The 22016-nt window shown below is 37.6% G+C and overlaps 3 protein-coding genes across 5 annotated transcripts in view; 2 read left to right on the top strand and 1 right to left on the bottom strand.

Moving 5' to 3' along the window:
• LOC117303916 (cell division cycle and apoptosis regulator protein 1-like) overlaps positions 1-4338 on the top strand; it is a 34466-nt gene extending 30128 nt beyond the window's left edge. For all 3 annotated transcript variants that reach the window (XM_033788373.1, XM_033788374.1, XM_033788372.1), the window contains exon 20: positions 2483-4338. In XM_033788373.1, the coding sequence (XP_033644264.1) occupies positions 2483-2799 (317 nt within the window). In that variant the 3' untranslated portion in view covers positions 2800-4338. The remainder of the gene's footprint in view (positions 1-2482) is intronic.
• A 3499-nt stretch (positions 4339-7837) lies between these two features.
• On the bottom strand, positions 7838-13562 carry LOC117303915 (leucine-rich repeat-containing protein 40-like). Its single transcript, XM_033788371.1, has 5 exons — positions 13475-13562; positions 11549-11669; positions 10910-11053; positions 10228-10398; positions 7838-8489 (listed from the first exon to the last, which is right to left on the bottom strand). Exons 2-5 carry the CDS (start codon positions 11613-11615, stop codon positions 8326-8328), a joined length of 546 nt encoding a protein of 181 aa, XP_033644262.1. The 5' UTR covers positions 11616-11669; positions 13475-13562; the 3' UTR covers positions 7838-8325.
• A 324-nt stretch (positions 13563-13886) lies between these two features.
• Positions 13887-20782, top strand: LOC117303913 (UPF0602 protein C4orf47 homolog). Its single transcript, XM_033788370.1, has 8 exons — positions 13887-14121; positions 15158-15328; positions 16256-16475; positions 17942-18079; positions 18389-18464; positions 19020-19199; positions 19784-19959; positions 20416-20782. Exons 2-8 carry the CDS (start codon positions 15217-15219, stop codon positions 20459-20461), a joined length of 948 nt encoding a protein of 315 aa, XP_033644261.1. The 5' UTR covers positions 13887-14121; positions 15158-15216; the 3' UTR covers positions 20462-20782.
• Positions 20783-22016: the final 1234 nt, after the last annotated feature.

Genomic DNA, 22016 nt, shown 5'->3' with positions numbered 1-22016 from the left:
ACCTTTTGATAATATAGTGTAACTTGAAGGAACGTAGACCTTAGCGTATCTTGGAACGTAAACGTAGCTGCGTATCTTGGAATGTAAGCGTAGCTTGACTCGGGCTTGAAAACATACCTTTTGATATTATAGTGTAACTTGAAGGAATGTAGACCTAAGCGTATCTTTGGACGTAAACGTAGCCGAGTAGCTGCGCAGCTTGGAACGTAACCATATATTATTTTTTGGAATGTAGTCGTAACAATATCTTTTGGAAATTGCGAATTTTGATTGCTTGTCGGGTGGCGACTACTGCTATTCAACTCCCAGTTATTTGAGGCGAATAGTCAGGTCATAAATTCCACTAGTTGCCCAGTTTAATCATTACCTCAAAAATAACTCTTCATTCACAGAATTAAAAAATAATACTTTGTTTGGCAAAATTATGCTTTGAGGGAATTTTGTTTTAGCATTATTTTTATTTCAACCTTTTATAAAAAATTCTCATAATATTTTTAAGCTACTCACACAATAACACTGTCAATATAACCATGGAGGTAGATGCGATATTTCTACGTTTTGACATCATCAAAATTACCTGAAACTCTAACAAAAAGAAATTAGGGGGCCATGAATCAAAATGGAGCATATTGGAACGTTGCGATCATAAGAAACAACGGAGTCGACACCCGCAAGCTGGGAGTTCATAGCGCCCGGGATTTAACACCTCCAACCCCCACGAGACACGGCATGGGCGGTACGTGATATTCCACAAGGCTTATTTCACGTTCCGATTGCTCCACGCCGTGGGGCCATACAAGCGTCCGTTACACGGACTCTCTGAATGCATGGAGCAATAAACTAGTTTATTGCTCCATGCTGAATGCTAATCTTACGTTCGATTTTTGACCATTATTTACGATTTCAAATCGTCACGTATCCATAATCTGAATAGGTAGTCTATACTTAAAATTTCACTGTTTTCCTTTTAATAGGCCTATAATGACCACGGAATTACTCTTTGAGCAAAGATTATTAAAAATATCGCGCCGATCACATTGACCTTTGACTCGGTCTAGTTTGAATAGTCATCTTCAACCCGTCACGTGATATGAATAATCGAGTCATTTGCATAGTCTGGCCACGCCTTCAATTTGCAAATGTCCTAGACCTTGGTGAGCACAGGACATGGTGAGCATAGGAAATCAGAGAAACAGAGCGCCCGCTAGCGTTCGTTCATTACAAGCGTGTACAGTTTTTGCCGTGCATAATCGGAACGTTGGTTGTGTGTGACCACGCAACACCAATGGTCTAGGAACCTAGACTAGGCAAATATGTGTGGATCATTATATTCTACTTTTAAAACATCTTTCCAACCATATGCATTTTATAACAAATGGTTACAAACGCTTTTTTATAGACCAACGATCCAAGGCAACATGTTCCTTTAAAGGCGTTGGACACCTTTTATAATTGGTTTTAACAGGCATGATATTTCTCCTACTTTCGTTTGACTTCAGATTTTTTGCGCTATTTTATTTAATAGCCTGAAATGCCTTTTGTCTAGGGTTCTTTCCTTTTTTCCTTTTTCTTCTTTTTGTATGCAAGTTGCCAGACACACCAGGCCTGACAGCCACTTCTAGGTGTGGGCTACAACAACAATTTCCAGGGGGTCGTTGCCACATACTCCTAGGGCTGAAACAGGTTTGCCTGTTAACAGTCTATACGGATGGGTAGGCTTGGGTATTATCAATCAGAAGACTGGCAGGTAGTGCAGAAAGTTCTTTACTTATACCTCCCCTTGCACTCGGTAAAGGGTTCCTACTGTTTTCCAAGGATTAAATATCATGCCTGTTCATAAGAATTACAGTGTATACTTGTTATCAAAGCGTAAGGGAATAAAAGGGTAGCAACTAGCTCTAAAACAGGCAGGGGCGAATTGCTGTATGATAAAGGCCGGAGCCGAAGGCGAGGGTTTATCACACGTCAATTCGACCCTGCAAGGTCTCAAACGGCCGTGAAAGAAATAGTAGCTACCCTTTTATTCCCATTCATAAATGCCTTTTTGGTTAAAAGGCGTAATAAAGTAAGAAACTCTGTAAAACTTATCCGTTTCCGACGTGCTTGAGCTCTGCTCTGTACATGTATGTTTCTACCTCCATGGTATGTATATGTACGACGTCTGTTTGTTGCATTGTTATGACTGAGACACCTATTTCCGTTCGTGCGCATGCGCATAATATAGTCTTGGTGCAGCGCGTTCTGGTTTTCCTTTCACACGCAGTACGGCCAACTCACCGACAGCGCCTGCATCGCCCGTAACAAGAAACGTCTTGCACCAAGACTAGCGCGGAGTATCCGCTCACAACCGGTTATAAACACTGGTCATTATCAAAGGTTTAAAAAAAAAAAACGTGACGCGCTCTTCACCAATTGAAATAGCGAAACTGTCTGAGGTATTTATGAATAATAGTTTTTCTCTAAATGGTTGTGATATCTACAGATAGTCTGAGAACCAATGTGTCGTCGTCCGAGGCCAATGCTCAAGGTATGGTGGCGAACTTGGACGATATGCGGAAACGTCTCTACACCACGGAAAAACAGTTGAAGTCTGCCGAGAAACAAGCGCAGATGTACAAGGACGTCCTTCACTCCTCTAAAAAATCCCTGGGATCGGTCATGGGTAAGCTGGAAGAAGCTCTCGCCGACAAGAAAGCCGACGGAGACAAAGACGGCAAAGATAAAGGGAAAACTGAGATCAAGAAAGAGTTTGAAAGTACAAAAGATAAGGATTCAAAATCTACCAAAGATGATAAGTAAATGTTTTTCATGGTTTTTTTTTTTTATGGGGAGCCTCAGTTAGGTGAAAAAGTTACATTAAATTTTGTTATATTTTAATGTGTGTTAAAGGTGTTATACAGGATTGGGAGAGCTGACAAAATTGTTGCAGACAGCGTTCATGTTTTATGTGACTATCAAAATACATACAATAACAAAACTGAAAATTTAGGTGTAATCCATTGTGTTAGTCGGGAGAAAAAAGTTTAAAACATATTGGAAACACATTGTCCTTAATTTTGGTCGTAACAACCAAAATCAACTGTTGCGTTTTTTTGTATTTTTAGGTTTTCAGGTACATTTTTTGTGAATACCACTTCCTTTCAGAGGGGAACATTTCACTGAACAAATGTTTTCTGGAATGAACCTCATTATCAGTCAGCTTTCGGACAAACATTTAAAAATGATGTTCGCTATCCTTTCACAATCCTCTATGATACCTTTAATAAAGAATGTTGATTTGAAATATTTCAAAATATTGAATTTACTATAATTATTCAGTGAAATATCTCTTGTCCTGTGGTGCATATTGGTCTTATAGAGATATTTTTGCAGTCTAACAGTTTGTTTTTCCTTTTATCAGCTCAACAAACCATCCGTTGATCGATAGCAAAAATATGTAAGGCATATTTAAGAGTTTACTTTTTTTTTTTTTTAAACATGTAGGAATGATGCAGTGGTGGTTCAAAACTTGAAAGTATCTTTTGATTATGAGTATTAATTGTTACCTTACCAAGTATGTAAGGTTGTTTTTTAAGAAATTAACCAAAAAACATCCACCTGTATCCTTCAAAAAACTAAAGTGTCCTGCTGTTTCAATGTGATTTCATATTTCCAAACATTTGATATGACTGAAATATAAAGGTTTTTAAGACTGAGGTTAATATTTAGCATAATTATTCTGTTTCAAAGACGTTTCAATTTAGAAATGTGAGGGTGGTCATAGTATGATGTCGGAGCCAAAGAGATATTTTAATTATAAACAGATAGTGCTAAATCAAGTTTTTATAAGCCAGGTTTCAAGTTTAAGTAGAATGCCATTTTTTTTTTCACTAAAAACATCTCGACAAATCATTAATAGATTTTTCTTATGAAAGATAAAACTTCTGATTTTTACCCAGGGCAAACAAAACAAAAACAGGAAAGCAGACTAAAGTAGGCAGAGTATCATGCTAGTTTGGTTGCCATGTATTGTTGCTTCTGTTTGTGTACATGTACTGCATTTAGTTGAGAGGTAATTTGACAGTTATTGTGTGGGCTTGTGAGCTATAACCATACGTGTATACTGAAAATTGTCAGCAAAGTTCAAGCAAGGAGTTAGGTAGTTGAGTCAGTCAGTTCATGCTGTAGTTACAAGGTGCAAAGGAAATAATATATGCAAATTAGCTCCAATCCTTCCCCCATTCGGTGGAATTGTAACATTCTTGGCCTCTTCATGTAGGGGTTAATAAAGGCAGTGGACGCTATTGGTAGTTACTCAAAATAATTATTAGCATAAAACCTTACTTGACAAGGGTGTTTTTTTCTTTCACTATTATCTCGCAATTTGACGACCAATTGAGCTCAAAGTTTCACAAGTTTGTTATTTTATGCATATGTTGAGATACACCAAGTGAGAAGACTGGTCTTTGATAATTACCAATAGTGTCCAGTGTCTTTAATGGAGCTTTGCCATAATGGTAACGACTTGAGATGCTCCCTAGGCGAATAAGCGAAGAATTGCTACACAAACTTGTTTCCAGTTATACACAAGATAATTTCCCAAACTTAATGTTTCATTTGCTAAGTTGATTGTAATATTCTACTTAATCAATAGAATCAAAGTAGTTTCTAAATATTTTACAGTCAATAAAGTGTGCAAAGATAATTTCGATCTTTCTGTTGTTGTTTCTATAGAAGTGAGCATTTCAAGAGAAACTGTTGCACAGTGGGCCAGAATTGAATGAAAGTGCGCCAAAATTATATCTCAACATATTTTTGATGAAAATTTTATTTAAACATATTTATGATGGAGAGTTGGTTGTACGGGGTTTTCTGATACGTAGAATTTGATGGTCATGGTTTTAAAGGTCTATGACGTCATCTTAGTCCTGTATCGTGATTGGTCAGCAAGAGTTTAATAACTACTAATATTTCATTTTTTTTTCTTCAATTAAACCTAGGCATATTAAAGAAACAGTTTGTGAACAAATTTTTGCGATGCAAAGTGTGTTTTCATAAGGGTTTTCTAAAAGCGGTACTCATAAATGGTGGTCTTTCTGTGGTGCTGAACAGAGAAATACGACCGCTGACACACGCACGAGTCGTTACAGGTGGTTGAGTCAAAACAGGCATTTCTCACAGGGGTATACAACTTCAAAATTGAATAATTTCCAAAGTCGCAAAAAGTCGCAACCAAATTTGGTTTTAGACTGTTCCTGAAGGTTCAGGCTACTGAAAAAAGTTAGAATTAGAGGGGGAATCGACGGCATTTTATATTTCCTATGTCTCTGATTGAAATGAATGAAAATTAGGAGGCATTTTATGGGATTTATCAGACCTTTTCAAACAGTAAACAGAAATTAAACTAATTATTAATTTAATTTTCATGAAATATAGACTATAAACAACAATCGACACGGTTTTCATGGCATTATCTTTTATGAGCTGTTCAGGGCAGCAAGTTAAAATACCCATTAAGTTCAACGGTTTTGCCGCACTTTTTTACCATTTTGACTCGGGAAAGTACTGAGTATACAGTGCTAACACACATCGGTGTATGGGTAAAAACTAAAAAATTAATATTATTTATCCCCGATGCAAATTTAACATCTATTATATCGTTGCGGTACCCGCTGCCAAAACATAGGATTCGAACTGCCTCTAGCTGCCGGGCAACCTTGGTAGTCTAGTTGGTAAGACACTGCTCTAGAATTGCAAGGGTCGTGGGTTCGAATCCCACCCGAGTAACATGCCTGTGATATTTTTTCGCAGGACTCGGGAAAGTACTGAGTATACAGTGCTAACACACATTGGTGTATGGGTAAAAACTAAAAAATTAATATTATTTATCCCCGATGCAAATTTAACATCTATTATATCGTTGCGGTACCCGCTGCCAAAACATAGGATTCGGACTGCCTCTAGCTGCCGGGCAACCTCGGTAGTCTAGTTGGTAAGACACTGCTCTAGAATTGCAAGGGTCGTGGGTTCGAATCCCACCCGAGTAACATGCCTGTGATATTTTTTCACAGGACTCGGGAAAGTACCGAGTATACAGTGCTAACACACATCGGTGTATGGGTAAAAACTAAAAAAATTAATATTATTTATCCCCGATGCAAATTTAACATCTATTATATCGTTGCGGTACCCGCTGCCAAAACATAGGATTCGGACTGCCTCTAGCTGCCGGGCAACCTCGGTAGTCTAGTTGGTAAGACACTGCTCTAGAATTGCAAGGGTCGTGGGTTCGAATCCCACCCGAGTAACATGCCTGTGATATTTTTTTTCACAGGACTTGGGAAAGTACTGAGTATACAGTGCTAACACACATCGGTGTATGGGTAAAAAAAAAAAAAAAAAAAAAATTAATATTTTTGAATTCTGTCTTGTAGACTTGAGATCCCGGTACTTAGCTTCTATGTTTAGCATTAGAGCGGACAGCTATTCTTTTGGTTAGTTGACCTTTCCTATTTGTCATGGCATTACAGTCAAGTACAATTACAGTGGATATTTAAGAATAGTTAATAATTACAAAATGAGTCTTGAATGCTGTTGAAATTAATATTTTGGATATTAATAATTCCTTAATTTGTTCTTAGAAACACTCGCACCAATAAGACAAAAAAATGTCGCAGAAACCATAAATTAGAGAAAGTAGATTACAAAGATGTGGGCCAAACTCTTAGAATAAACGACACAAGGCAGATTTTATGTCAAGAAGCAGGTTTGAGAAATTTTAATTGGTTTGTACAAAGACAATTTACTGACAACAAAATAGCTGTGTCACTTCAGAGGAAAAAACAAAATAGTTAGTGGCCCGATATTTCTACCCTAGCAGAACCTTTCCAGAAGGCTTCAAGAACGAAGATTGATTTATAAATGCAATTCATAGGCAGTGGACACCATTGGTAATTACTCAAAATAATTATTAGCATAAAACCTTGCTTGGTAACGAGTAATGGGGAGCTTGTGATAGTATATAACATTGTGAGGACAGGCTCTCTCTGAAGTAACGTAGTTTTCGAGAAAGAAGTATATTTACACGAATTTGATTTCAAGACCTCAGATTTAGATTTTGAGGTCTCGAAATCAAGCATCTGAAAGCACACAACTTCGTGTGACCAGGGTGTTTTTTCTTTCATTATTATCTCGCAACTTCGACGACCGATAGAGCTCAAATTTTCACAGGTTTGTTTGATACATATCTTCAGGTACACCAAGTTAGAAGACTGGTCTTTGACAGTTACCAATAGTGTCCAGTGTCTATTAAACAATGTTTGTATGAGGGAGATTGGCTGTAGCCAGCTCAGCGTTAATATCCTCTTTTGGGAGTTTGCCAAGTTCCCTTGATTGGAAAATCAACAAACAAACAGGCAAACTTTTGGTAAAAGTTTTCCACAATGTCTACCTCAAAATAAAACAGTTCATACCCCAGTCTATCAAATTGTACATTTATATAGTATAAAACCCTGTACAATGAATACAGCGTTATACATTTTTAATATAAAAAATATTAAAATACATGCCTTGCTCTACTTCTCCCAATTGAACTCATGATTTGAGCTTTGCACCTTTTATTACAATCTAGTATATATCTGAAACAAAAAGTCACATCCCCTTAAGGTGATCCCTGTCTGCCGCTTCCCAGGTTGTATCGTTACCTTGGTGTGATCCCTGGCTACACGGCTGTTTGCGGTTGAATGGCTTCTGGCAGGCACCCCCCGAACAAAGATATTGACTAAATAGGGACACTGCCAATCAAGGGCTAGATAGCTCAGTTAGTAGAGTGCCGGCACGTTAATCCGGAGGTTCGAATCCCACTCTAGTCAATTCTTTGTTCAACCCCCAAAATCTAGTATAATGTCTGATTGATGTTTTTTATTAAAAAGTATGAGTACTTTTAAGGTTCCTTGGACAAGTTGTCTTATCATAAACCAGAAAGGAAACTGACTGCGTAAATGTTTGCATCCCATGAGGGTTGTTATCGCTAAACCTCTAACGTAATGCAAACACTACAGAGACGCTGAGGTTACACGCATGTTTTTGCGCACAAAGAATAGATACCATCCAACGATTTGTCTCCTTTAGCCTCAGTGAGGGCGCTTTTTAAGAGTGAGACTTCATATTCAAGGGTCTATAGATCTACTGCTGTTAAATCAGGTAAGGGGGAGGGGTGGAGGTTGGCTGGCTTGACAGACCAAACATGGATGTCGAGCTCAATAAAGTTCTTTTCAATAACTCATCTGCTGATTAGTTGGTTGGTGGAGGGGGTGAGATGTAGAGGTTGGCTGGCTTGACAGATCATCAGTCCAAGCTGTTGTAATCATCGTCTGGTTCACTTATTTTGATATTGACATCCGAAACATTTTGAAGGATGATTCTCGTTTCAGTAGATAAAGGGTTCATCTCCAGATTAATGTCAACGAGGGAGTTCCCAGAAGCTGAGACTAAGGACTGGCTGTCCACATCTGTCAATAAATTGGAATCAAACTACTTTGATTATGTAGAATAGAAATTGCAAGTATAGTTTATAGTTTATAGGGTAATATAGCCGAGTGTTTAAGAGCATCAAATTCAAGTTCAGGGCCCAATTTCATAGAGCTGCTTAAGCAAAAAAATTGCTTAAGCAGAAACATCCTTGCTAAGTAAAATCAGAGTACCGGCCAAGAATCAACTCATTTGTTAAATGCTCAGTAAACAACAGCTAAATACCAGTCAAAGCAATATATATGGCATGACATTTGGCCAGTAACATGTGTAAAATAAGCAAACATTTTTGTGCTTGAGCAAATTTTTGCTTTTAAAAGCAGCTCTATGAAATTGGCCCCTATCCGAGTGTGGGTTCGAATCTCAGTCAGGACACTGGTAGAGCGAGATGCTTTCCTAGAATTGCTTCTCTTCACCAAGGGGTTTAAATGGGATACCTGTTAGGGTAGAGGTTGAAATTGGCTTTGTGACAAATGCCTCGACTGTTTTATGTAAACCCTACTTAATTGTTTCAGAGTACTTTCAGCTATTTGTATTTTGCTTTTAGTACAAGTTTGCATCTTTAATTTAGCTCCTTTAAGTTAGCTAGAAGTTTTGTGCAGACTAGAGGAGGGTCTCAAGAGGGTGCCAAATTATATTTAAAATGTAAGACTCCAGAGAGGGCAGTATTTAGGGTGGTGCTATGAAGGAATGTTGGCATCTACTTTTATTGTTGTTAGGAAAGGGTTATTTAAGTATTGCATATTGTTCTGGTTGGGTGTACACCCACTGCACAGTGGAATTCAAGATGTACCAGCCAGTCTTAGGTTGAAGTTGGAGGAGAGCAGTCTGTCCTAATATTCACCAAAATCCAAGGTCCTGTGTGGGCTTTATATTTTAAAAGTTTGCCATCATGTGTGGGTTGAGAAGGAAAACTTCCCAGCGCTTTTCCTGTGTGGATTTTGTCGTTTCTGGATTCTTCAGAACTGTTTTGTGTGGACCCTCGTTAGCCCTTGAAGGACATCAGTCAGTTGCATGCAACGGAGGAATCCAACGTGGGCTAGACCCTCGCCAGAAGCCAAATACTGAGTGGATTTAGGCGAGGATACTGTAGACGAGGCGAGGTAGACTAGACCAACCATCCCCAACTCAAAGTCGTCAAAGACTTTAACTACATGTAGGACTTCATGCTGGAGTACAACAACACACCAAACATTCGTCTCCAGGAGGCTGGCATAAAGAGTTGCATAAATGCTAGAAAGAGATTTGACCAAAATGAAGGGAGAGAAGAGGGAAGCAGCCAAGGAGTCTACACCCAAAGCTACACAAAAAGGAGACTGGCAAGTAACACAATTTTGCGCATTCATATCTAACGCTTTTTCTACTGTAACCTTATGTACTGTCCTTCCGACACAAGAAGAGGCCCAGGAAGAAATACGAAAATTTCCGTATCCTGCCACCACTTTTTCACTAATTTGTACAAAAAACATTAAGAAAGGAATACCTTGTTTAGGTAAATTTGATACTATTTTCGGAAAAGTTTCTGGATGGCGCCACCGCTTTTTAATTCGATATGAAATAATACAGCATCTAATATACCTCAATGAGGTATCCTTTTTTTGTAAAAGTTAGTGAAAAAGTGGCAGCGCCATATAGAAATTATCCCTATTTTCTTTCATAGCCAAGGAAAAAGTGGTGGCAGGATACGGAAACTTTTCTGAATGAAATAATTTTATCTACCTGAAATTCTGTTATTTTGTAGATTTAGTTCCTCTATCTTTGGTAGATTTGAAACAACTGATACAGGAAAAACTCTCAAGCAGTTATTAGATGCATCAAGTTTGCGGAGAGAAGTCAGTTGGTCCAGGTTCTCTGGAAGACTTTCAAGTTTGTTGGCAGACAGGTCAAGAACTACAAATTAGAGAAAAAATTTAGCATTAAAAACTTCAACAGCATATATTTTCTTAGTTTAAGTTTTGTTGTGAAGCTAAAAAAATGCTATATAAATAAACCTTGAGGGAAACTGACCAGGGAAATTGTATCAAACTGTATCAAGTATCAGCCCTGGAATTAAACCCCTGGTTTTGGCCTTAGTGCCCCTAGAAAAGTTGCCCATGGGCATAGACTTAAAGAGGTTATGAAGAAGTGCCCTTTGAAAATGAAAATTGTCTTGTTGCCCCCTTAAAGGTGAAACCTCATGCCTGCAGTTTTTGAAAAGGGTACTGTTCAATTCAATTCAATTTAATTCAATTTTGTCATCACAGTTTACAAATAAATAGTGAAATTTGTTTTCCCGCTTTGCACTAAAAACATTAAACGATTACAAAGTTGAAGAAAAAATTACAAATTACAAACACAATACAATAGTCAATACTGGTACAACAATAACTTTAGCAATGTGCATTGTATTTGATTGTCCTACCTGTTAGAAGAGTAAATTTCTTGGCAAATTTAAGGGTCAGTTTCTTCAGCTCGTTATGTGATAAGTCACAAGACTCGACAGTTGCTTGCCTTGTCAGATGGAAAACGGCATCAGGGAAAGATGTCAGCAGACAGCGCGACAGGTCTGAAAAAATGCGTTGAAAATAAAAAATAATTAAAAAAAATGTTTTTTTCCATTGTTTTTTTGAGCAGCCTAGATTGATAATATTAGTCCAAAATATTATTACCATAAAAACTTCTTGGTGAGAAGCACAGCTGTTGATAGAATGTATTAGATTGAGAAAGGATTCTCTTTGAAGTATGGTTTGAATGATTATTCACCCCAAAATACGCTCGCATGAATCGCTTCTCAGATTTCTGTTGGTTGTTGTCTGTTCAGGAATGCTGCGGCCAGAGATGCGTTTGTTACCTGATAGATTTGACGTTCTTGTGACTTTTGTCACCGTTTTCTCAACAAGTAGGCACACTGTGCTGTATTCAACCGAAAGTTTTAAATGTGACTTTTGATATATTTTTGTTACAGCTTTAAATCAAAATACATTGACAAAAACCAATCGTTGCCCCTAACTTTGAATGCAACTCTGAAATATAAAGTAAACAAACAATGCTTGTCTCTCACCTAGTTTTCCATCTTCATTTGCCTGCTCACATCGGTGAACAACTCTTGTAACCTCTTCAGCTGCCATTTGTTAACCTTTTAAACCCCAATTGACGATGTGTTGTTTGATTATATTTTGCTTCTGTACAATGTAAAACAGATAATGGGGCTTTATCGGTAGGCATTTAGGCACACCTTTACAGTATACACCATCTTGATCAAGGGTAGTTGCGATAATCGTAACCCTCCATCCTCCTGATGGTCGGAGGCCATGGTCATGTTTACTTTGAACATGGGTTGCCATCAGCGCCTGCCCTTGGCGTGTATGTCTGAGCGCAAGCCACAAAGAGTGTTCGAAAATAAACAATGCCCCTCAATACTTGAACTATGGTGCATAGCTTACTCACTGTTCGTTGCGATAATCACAGTCTTCTTTTTCTTATACCATGGAAGGTTCTTACCCATTCTTACTTACTTTTCCTAGAATCCCAGTCTTTGCTTGTTTTATAAATATAGATTCAATCAATAGTAGAAGCAAATTCATAATTCAATTCAATTCAATTCAATTAAAAAAACTTTATTTATCCTTATAAAAATATTAAGAGAAATATACAATATACAAAAATATAAAAATATAACAAATATTGACAAAATGACAAGGCAGATATGTACAAATTATATACAAGTGAATACATATAAAAACATTAAAATTTGAACAATATTAAGAACCACAAAACAATTGCATAAACAGGTAAACAGTGGCGAACCAGACCTCCAAATAGTTGACATCCCGCACACAGTTGAAAACAAGTGCAAAACGTCAACCATTCAGCAGTCTGGTTGCCACTGGAGCGAAAGAGAACTTCCTTCTATTTGTTTTGCAAAGGGGGAGTTTAAAACGACGTCCTGAAGGAAGGAATTGAAACAGTTGTTTGAGTACATGACTATCACTGGTTAAAATCAATTGTGCTTTCCTAAGTACCTGTTGCTCACAGAACTGGGTCAGATCTCTCTGTGGCTCTCCGATAATTTTAGACCCAAGTCTGACAATTCTTCTCAAACTGTTTTTGTTCTTTACACTTAAGTTAAAATACCAGGAAATGAATGAAAAACACAACACACTCTCAATGAACGACTGATAAAAAAGACTAAGGATAGTTGTGTCAACAGAGAAGGACTTTAACTTACGGAGAAAATATAACCGTTGATGACATTTTTTAACAACTAAATCGTCCCATCTGAGTTTGTCATCAAAAATAGTGCCCAGGTATTTGTATTTAGCAACAATTTCTACTGCTTGATCGTGAACAATGGTCGTAGGGGCAACTACACTCTTTTTTCTGAAATCCACAATAAGTTCTTTGGTTTTCTGAACATTCAATTCCAAGTACGAGTCATCACACCACTCAACGAATTCTTTGAGAGCATCACCATGACTATTTTCTGGCCCCGTAAGGAGTGAAATCAGAGAACCATCATCAGCAAATTTAACTAACAATCTATCGTCATGGCTACTTCTACAGTTGTCTGTGTACAAAATGTACAAAAGTGGTGACAACACACAACCTTGCGGTGAACCTGTGCTAGTGAATATTACATTAGAAAGTTTACCAGTAACACAAACGGTTTGGGAACGACAAGAGAGAAAATCAATTATCCAAGCAGTAAGTTGGTCACTAAGATGAAAGTCAGTGATAAGCTTATTGGCTAAAATGTAAGGTTGCATTAAATTGAAAGCTGATGAAAAATCTGCAAAAAGAATCCTAGCATGACTCCGAGAATATGGCTTATCAAGATGAGTGTACAGTTTATTTAACTGAATAGCTTTATTTTTTTAGTTGTTTTAGTTCTAACTTCTAAATCTAGTTTAAATAAACTCAACTGCACTCAACAAGCATTTTTTTAATTTTCTCTTTTATCAACTTAATCCATCATCAATTTACTTACTTCATGGTTCATTCAGAAAAGAGTGTAATCCAATCCCTTTTATTAACTGCAGAAACTTGTTTACCACATTCGTGACATTCCACTGGTGTTTTTAGTTTGTTGTTGTAAATGTCGCCCTCTGTTGTCCTAATTTTTTCCAAAACAAAAAAATAAAACAGCGCCCTCTTGTGCCTAGAAATAATATATTATGTATATTTTAAATGTCGCCCTCTGTTGACATATCTTTTTCCCAAACTACAAAATTTGAACAGCGTCCTCTAGTGCCTAGAAATATAGCTGGTACCCATTACAGTGGTAAGCGTGCTTTTATTTCGGACACCATTGACAGTGTTGCCATGCGACAATGGTAAAGATTTAGATGTGTTTACTATTTACAAAGACCTCGTCGCCGGCGCCCTAGATCGTGATCTCGAGCGGCCATATACACACCACACACTGCACCGGTCGTTAATGCATTCTTTACGTGTACATTTTGATGGAGTGATGTAAAACAAATTTCTGAACACGATTTATAGAAGCAAGACCACAATATATATACGATTTGTCTAACTATATCTTCTTGCAGCACTGTATTATAAGATATACATTGAGAAAGAAGTCGCACCGTCGATTAGAACTGGTTTGGTTTTCTGGATTTGTCAACGGCGGTAAGTAAAGAATTTAGATGTTTAGCTGGTATTGGGGGGAAGTGATTTTAGTGAGTCAGTGTGCGAACAATAGCCAGCGCAGTATGACTTGAGCGGCCAGTGCATATCCACCACGGGCACAACTTCCTACCCTGGCCTACCCACTAACACTAACCACTTATTTACTCTCTTAAAAACTTAAGTTTATAAATAGACTGTCAGTCAGACTGACTGAGTCAGGCTGTAGATGGGGAAGATGTTTAACATGTTTAAAACTTTAATACACTTGACTTGACTGGCATCAGATCGGGGTTTTAAGCCTACCTATATGATATGGCGGGCCCGTCTGTAGTAATTTGTAAAGCATGTAAAGTATTGTATGGACCAGTCCATTATGAGGCGGGTAAGTCAGATTTAGCAATAGAGGGCGGGCGTCATGCACTGTGCACACTGCAGTGAAGGTCTTCACATGAAGCCCGCCCTCTGTTGTTGATAAGTGCTAAATCTATCCGTATCATAATGGTCTGGTCCGAACACGGTTTTTAAGCCAAGATGGCGTCCGACCGCTTTCCGTGCAAGTGAAGTTTTTTTCTGGGTAAAAAATACACACTTTTCGTGCAGTTTTTCCATTAAATTTATGTTTATATTACAGAACACACATAGTTCTAATATATCTATGGTTTATTTGCCATTTTTGAGGTATTTAAAACTTGTTGGCAGCGCTCTGGACTTTTTGTTGGCGTTGTCGGCTTGTTGTCGGCTTTGAGTAGGGCCGAACAATAACAAGTGCTTTTTAATTCCGCTTTTTTGTTAGACACGCGTCAATAATGGTAAATTATGAATATGATTAATGCCTAAGTAATGACCTCTTACTTTAAATTAGATCCTGCAACCACTGACATGTCTGACTTTTTGAGGAGCAACATAATTATTGTGGATGCTCTCTCAATCAAACTTCCAGTCTACTGTGAATTCTTAATAACTCTGTTTAAATATATTATTTAAAAGAAAACCTGATTATGATTGTTGATGTTTTACTCTTTTTCTTGATACCCAGGTAGAAAACCCCAAAGGGTAGAAACTTCTGGTGATCGGGTGTAAACAAACAGCTTCAAGATGGCCCCGGGTGAGAAAACCACAGGAGGAAAGACGGATATGGAGCGCATTGGGTTATTCCAAGAGATGGAATATGTTACCATTGGCGACAAGTACAAAATGGCTGGAAAAAGTGAGTTTTTTTGTTTTTATGGAGATTTCAGTTTTTATTCTCATCCTTTATGAGGTAACCTACGAGGGGTCGATTTACCAAAGAAAGTCCTAACTTAGAACTAGTCCTGTGAGTTAAAAAAAAACTTAAGGCTAGTCCTCTGAGTAGGCGGAGTTACTCATCCTAACTCAAGATAAGACAATTCTTAACTCTTTGTGAAATCCATCAAAGGGCCCAGTTTCATGGCTGATTTCTGCAGAATTCTGCACTTGCTATCACCATACTTTGCCAATGGGGCAAGGGCCCTATTTCTGCTCTACCTTTGAGAGCAAAGAATGGCTATTAATGTGGAGTATGCACATGCTCAGGCAAAAATTTGCTGCTCGCTAGAGATAAGTGCAGAATACCCTGTAAATTATGGAAACCATTCACAATTTTCAGCATGTTAACCATAGAGTTATATATTAAAGAACTAGAGGGCACACTGGTGATGCTTCTTGCACAAGTGTGACAGGACGGCAAGGGGACATGCCATTCTGTACGGGCGTTGAATATGAAGTACATGTTGGAATTTGGGTTTATTGAACGCTGACGCGATGCCTGTTTTGTCAACTTAGAAAATGGCCGCCTGCGCATGCCGGGTCGCCTATATAGGCCAGTTCGCCCTCTAGTTCTTATATATAACTCTATGATATTAACACATTGTCCATCCTTTGTTTTGTAACAACCAAAATCAGCTGTTAGCTTTTGTTAGGTTTACAGATACAGTTTTCTCGAATATGACTTCATTTCAGAGGGCAATATTTCACTGAATAAAATGATCCTCGTACGAACTTCATGTTCAGTAAGCTAACAAACTGAAATTAAACAATGATTTTGTTTTTATTCTTACCAATGCTGTACAAAAACCTTTAAAACAAATGTTTGATCACTTTTTGCATTTTGTAGAAGAGTTCAACACCGCCGCGTACAAGGGCAAACAGATGTTACCTGGAGGAAGTAAGACCCGGACGGCAGGGCAGGGAGGCTACTTCAGTGAGAAATTCACAAGGGTCATGGAATCAGAAGCTTACAGTGACCCGGTTAAAATGAGGAGACAGTACAAACTTAAGGAGAGCAAAAAGAACTTGGGAAAGGCGTTCTTGCCAAGCAGTGGAACAAAGATGCAGTAAGTTTTTCTGACCTGTATCAAAAAGGAAGGTGTTATTATTAGTCCAAATATGTATTTGGTGCTTTATATTTGGTATACTAGAAGGTCAGGGAACGATTTCATCTGGTAATTTTGCAAAGCGAAATATTTTGACTGAACAGATTTTGTGCACAGTGATTGCTAATGCTGAGTAGCAAATGGTAATTTTTGAGTAGCGACTGACACATTTTGCATAGCATTTTGCTCTGCTATACAAAGGAAATCGTTCACTGAATGTACTCCCTTGTTGCTCTTTATAAAAACGAGAGTTAAAAACGAGAGTTGACTGTATTAGGAAATAAACCGATACCTACTCGGTGTTGTGTCGTGGCCTAGCAGTTAAGAGCACTGGACACAAGCTCTGGTGTTTCTGATCAGCAGTAGTGCTGGGCGAATAGTGAAATTTTGTTATTCGGATACTGCTGGCCAACTATCCGAAATTAACCGGATATTCGAATAGTTTTTTCGCCGCTAGAGGGCGCTATTATAAAAATTATAAATAAAAAAATATAAAACAATTATTTTTTTTTGCCGCTAGAGGGCGCTGTTCGTTTGTGAATGAGATCTTATGGGCGGATTGATATTAGTTTTAGACAGTGTCACTCGGTTCATTCATAAAAATGACCGGATCTAATTTAAAGATGGGGATTTGCTTTTTCTTTTGATCGTGATTGACTCTACAAGAAGGAAAACTTTTGTAATCTTTGAACAAAATACGTCGGAAATGTCATTGTTTTAACTCATCACGGAGGTGAGCATAGTTCAATACTTAATTTATGCTGTTTTATGCTGTCTTAATAGAACTTTCATAAGGATTCAGACAAAACATTCATATCAGTTTGTCGCCCGACGTCCGCGGATATTCGGATATTAAAGAATATCTCACTTGGTTGTAATTACAGAACTATATCCGGTTTATAAATAGGTATTCGCGCCCTATGCGGATATCCGGTTAAGAAAAAAAAGGCATTCGCAGTTACGGATAGGAAAACCTATTCGCCATTAACCGTATATTCGAATAATTCGCCCAGGCCTAATCAGCAGAGGGTGGGGGTCGAATACCAGTCGTGACACTTGTGTCCTTAAGCAAGACACTTGACCATTGTTGCTAAGTCCTTCGGATGGGACATAAAGTCGTTGGTCCCAATTGTTGTGTAACGCACATAAAAGAACCCAGTGCACTTATTGTAACGAAAACGAGTTTGCCCGGGCGTTCCTCAGTTGATTGCACCACAGCACCTTGTAAACCTTTGCAAGGTGCTGTTTATAAAGTAGGTCTCTTAATTCAAAGTGTAGCCTTTCATACCTTGCAGGAATATACTGAATGTTAAAGCGCCTTGAGCGACACTGAGTGACGGATATGACCGCTATATAAGATGCCACTATTATTACTCAGTTTGATGCAACATTTCTTAATTACACACAAATTTCTTTTTTTATTACAGGAGTGGTCTTGGGAACCATTATGGAACCTTAGGGGGTGCTGTAGGAGCCTTCAGCCCAGTCAAGAAAGCAGGAAAACCCTACAAAACAGACGGCAGAAACTTCACAACCAATCCAGGAAAGATTGGAACAGGCTACGGGTAAGTTCATTTACAAATTTTGTTTCAAGTTAAATGCCAAAGATGCCAATTTGTCCAATGCATAGGCCTGATGCTTCGCGGGGGCAACAAAGGCGATTGCCTCCATGCCTCCTGGTCATTGCCTTGGTGCCCTGGAAATACCAAAGTAGAAATTTACTATTTCCTCATTTATAGGATGCCCTGAAAAACTGAAGCATACAGGAATGGATGCAGTCATAACAAGAATTCACTAAGTCTTTCATCATAATCACTCTGAATTCAAGAGATTATTTTAATTTAAACAGCTTTTCTTTAATTTTTTTTTCACAGATACCCAACATTAACCATCGGTAAAGGCTACACATATTCCTCAAATCCATACAACAAAGGAAAGGAGTTGAGAAGGGTGAGTGAACATCACACGAATATTCGATACAATGTCGCAGAATATATTCGCGAGGTGTAATCTGGGCTTTTCTTTTTCACGAGGCAAAGCTTTAGTGAAATGGATAAGCCAGATTTCACACAGTGAAGAGCAGGCTCGTTGAAATGTTAATACAGTCAAGTTAATAGCAAGAAGTATTCTCGATCCACTCAGCGAAAGTAGTAGTCCCGGCTGATTTCCAAACTCCCCAAGCAGTATTGATCAATGGGCAGTTCTTTTCAGAAGGAGGTAGTCACCTAAATTCAGAAATCTACTCCACAATAGATTATATAGCAAGACAAGTTCTCAAGAAAAAATATCAAAGCAAAGTAGATATATACACACATAGTGTTACCACAAAGCTAAAACATTGATACCTCACCATGCAATGCCACAAACCCACTACATTCCCAATGATCCATTTCAGACCTTATCACACCATGTTTTTTTTTTATATACCCAACACATTTTTCTTTCTGTTTGTGTGTAAACAGTTTGATATAATATCTGTATTTCTTTTCACTTTTCTACCAACAGAAAGAGCTGGAAGCGCATAAAAGCCAAACAAAAGGTGGCGCCTTCAAGCTGGGGATGCACCCAAGGTCCATGTTCGATCATAACCCGTATGCTACCGACAAACCCTTGCCTCCTATCAAGAAGACTGGCACACCGAAGAGGGATGTCAAGCCGTTCAGACCTAGCCATCCTGCAAAAGCAGTAAGTAGACTTTTTCTGAGTTCAGTATTTGACCCTCTGGGGAAAAATAGGGAGTTTATTATTGAGTGCAAGGGGCTGACATTGATGTGCGTATGATGTAGGCTTTTGTTAGACAAAACTATTTATTAACAATTTTGCTTTTTTTTTAGGGCTAAACAAATTAGAAATCAAATAAGAATTGGAAAAATATCATGCTTGCAAGTTGAACACTCATCAGACCTAATGCATGTGTAGTGCTTAACTTTTGGAAAAGGCGGGGATAAAGGCTCTTTCTATGAGTAAATCGTAATAAAAATCAGAGTGTTTCCCCCATTGTGGGTTTCCTCTCACATCTAAAACTCGGCATTTCTTCTTGTTTTCTATTCTTGATTGTGTACTAAAATTCAATTTTGAAAAGTGCATTTTAAAAAGTTGAATGTACTGAATGTAAGTTGATTGTATATAAATGAATGAATGTACACAGTTTGGCATTATAATAGTGTTATTTCTAATGTTATAAATACAAACTGTTAAAGTGTCACAAATAAAATAAAATAAAAATTGTAGCATTATCTTAACAACATCTACCCCTTTTTGTATTGCAGATCGGTGGTTCTAAAGCTGGCACATTTGACCCGTATCCATCACATTCTAATGACCCTTATAAACCAAAGAGGAAGAAGGGACCACCTCCAATGAACAGCACTGGCAAGATATTCATGCCATCACCAGGTCCAAAAACTGCCACCACATCGTCAATTATCGGCCAGAATGTTGTCAAGTAAGTTAAAAATTCTCTATTGTTTTTCAGGGGGTTTGGGGTTTGTTTTTGAGCTTATAACAACATCTGATCAATATATCACAATCAAGCCTGGTTCATGCGAATTTCGACATCACAAATTTGCAACAAACAATTCGCATCAGTATACTTTTGCTCAACTCTGCGCACCATTTGCTGTGAAAACAGCCAGGTGACGTCAAAATTCATACAGTAAATATGAACTGTAGCGATAGTATGACGTTGAGTTAGATTTGAACAATGACTTGCTTAGTTACAAGAATACATTTGAATACATACCACAGACTATAGAGACAACTTCTAAGTCAAATGTTTCTGGGCAATATTCCGATCTACTTATTGTAGTCAAAAACAATGTGAGCTCCAGGAGAAGAAAATATTAAGTTAATAACTTAATAAAATATTAATATGCCTCTCTTTTTTCCCCTTTTTTTTCAGGAGCATCAATAGTACAAATTACAGGCAAGTCGTTACATCGATGTAATTCCAGAGCTGATGTAGATTGCCATCTTGAAACTCTACTTCCCTACGACAGAATATCATGTGGATTCCGCATCCTGTCTTCTAGTCTCCTAACTAAAGTTATCTAAAGGAATGCCTTCCATTCGACTTGTACTAGTCCATCCGCTGTTTGTTGATCAGCTGTGTAACATCTTCCAGTAGAGATTATGTGTTTGAGTTCTGTGGTTAGAAGTATCTGTACCCCCTTCCACTCAGATAAAGCTTCCTAAACGGCACTGGACACGTTTGGTAATTACTCAAAAAATACATTAGCATTAAAACTGAATTGGTAACGAGCAACGAAAAGCTGTTGATAGCAACTGGTTGATAGTATTAAAGACAGTGGACACTATTGGTAATTACTCAAAATAATTATCAGCATAAAACCTTACTTGGTAACGAGTAATGGGGCGAGGTTGATAGTTTAAAACATTGTGAGAAACGGCTCCCTTTGAAGTGACAAAGTTTTCGAGAAAGAATTAATTTTCCATGAATTTAATTTCGAGACCTCAGATTTAGAATTTGAGGTCTCGAAATCAAGCATCTGAAAGCGCACAACTTCGTGTGACAAGGGTGTTTTTCTTTTATTATTGTCTCGCAACTTCGACGACTAATTGAGCTCAAACTTTCACAGGTTTGTTATTTTATGCATATTGTTGAGATACACCAAGTGAGAATAATGGTCTTTGACAATTACCAATAGTGTCCAGTGTCTTTAAACATTGATTGAGAAATGACTCCCTCTGAATTAACGTAGTTTTTTAGAAAGATTTCAGGCTTCAAGCCTTTCTCTGGCATCTAAAAGCACACAAATTTGTGCAACAAGGGTGTTTTTCTCTTATTATTTATTAGCAAAACCGATGACCAATTGAGTCCAAATTTGTTATTTGATGCTATTTGAATACACCAAGTGAGAATACTGGTCTTTGAAATTTACCAAAGGTCCAGTGCCATTAACCACTAAGCGTCAGTATGTTTTTTTTGTATTGAGTAACTATTACTTTCCTTTCAAATTATTATTTGCGGAAAAAACACATCATTCGATGACCGACATAAAGTGGTTAAATTATGAACAGTTAAAAATTCTTTTCCATGTGTTATTTACACATGTACAGCCATACTTTAAACAAATTTAATAACTGTTTTAAAACTATTATTTGAGCTGCATTGAATCAAATGAAGCTTGTGGATTGCATACTTTATATTGCTTCCTTAATTAAGTCCAAAATAGTTTCTGTCCTTTTTTACTTGCGCGTTCTTTGAAACAATAAGGACTAATATGTAAATAGTAAATATAAATTGTACATATTTATTTTAAGTACCTATGATACGGTTCCGTCCTTTTTAATAGTTTTTTTTGTACAATTCATAAGTCTGTTTGTATAAAGAGTGTTCAATCATTTCATGTTTTACATAACTAGCATGCACAATATTTGATTTGAAAAAAAATTAAATGGTCCATTTGATTTTTTGATTCATCCCATGTTTTCGGTTATGCCTAGCAGTACTTACAGTTGTAGAAAAGGGCTTCATTTACA

The sequence above is a fragment of the Asterias rubens genome, chromosome 20 (genome assembly GCF_902459465.1).
Source record: "Asterias rubens chromosome 20, eAstRub1.3, whole genome shotgun sequence".
NCBI lineage: Eukaryota > Metazoa > Echinodermata > Asteroidea > Forcipulatida > Asteriidae > Asterias > Asterias rubens.
The sequence above is the reverse complement of the archived record's forward strand: the minus strand, read 5'-3'. Positions and strand labels throughout refer to the sequence as shown.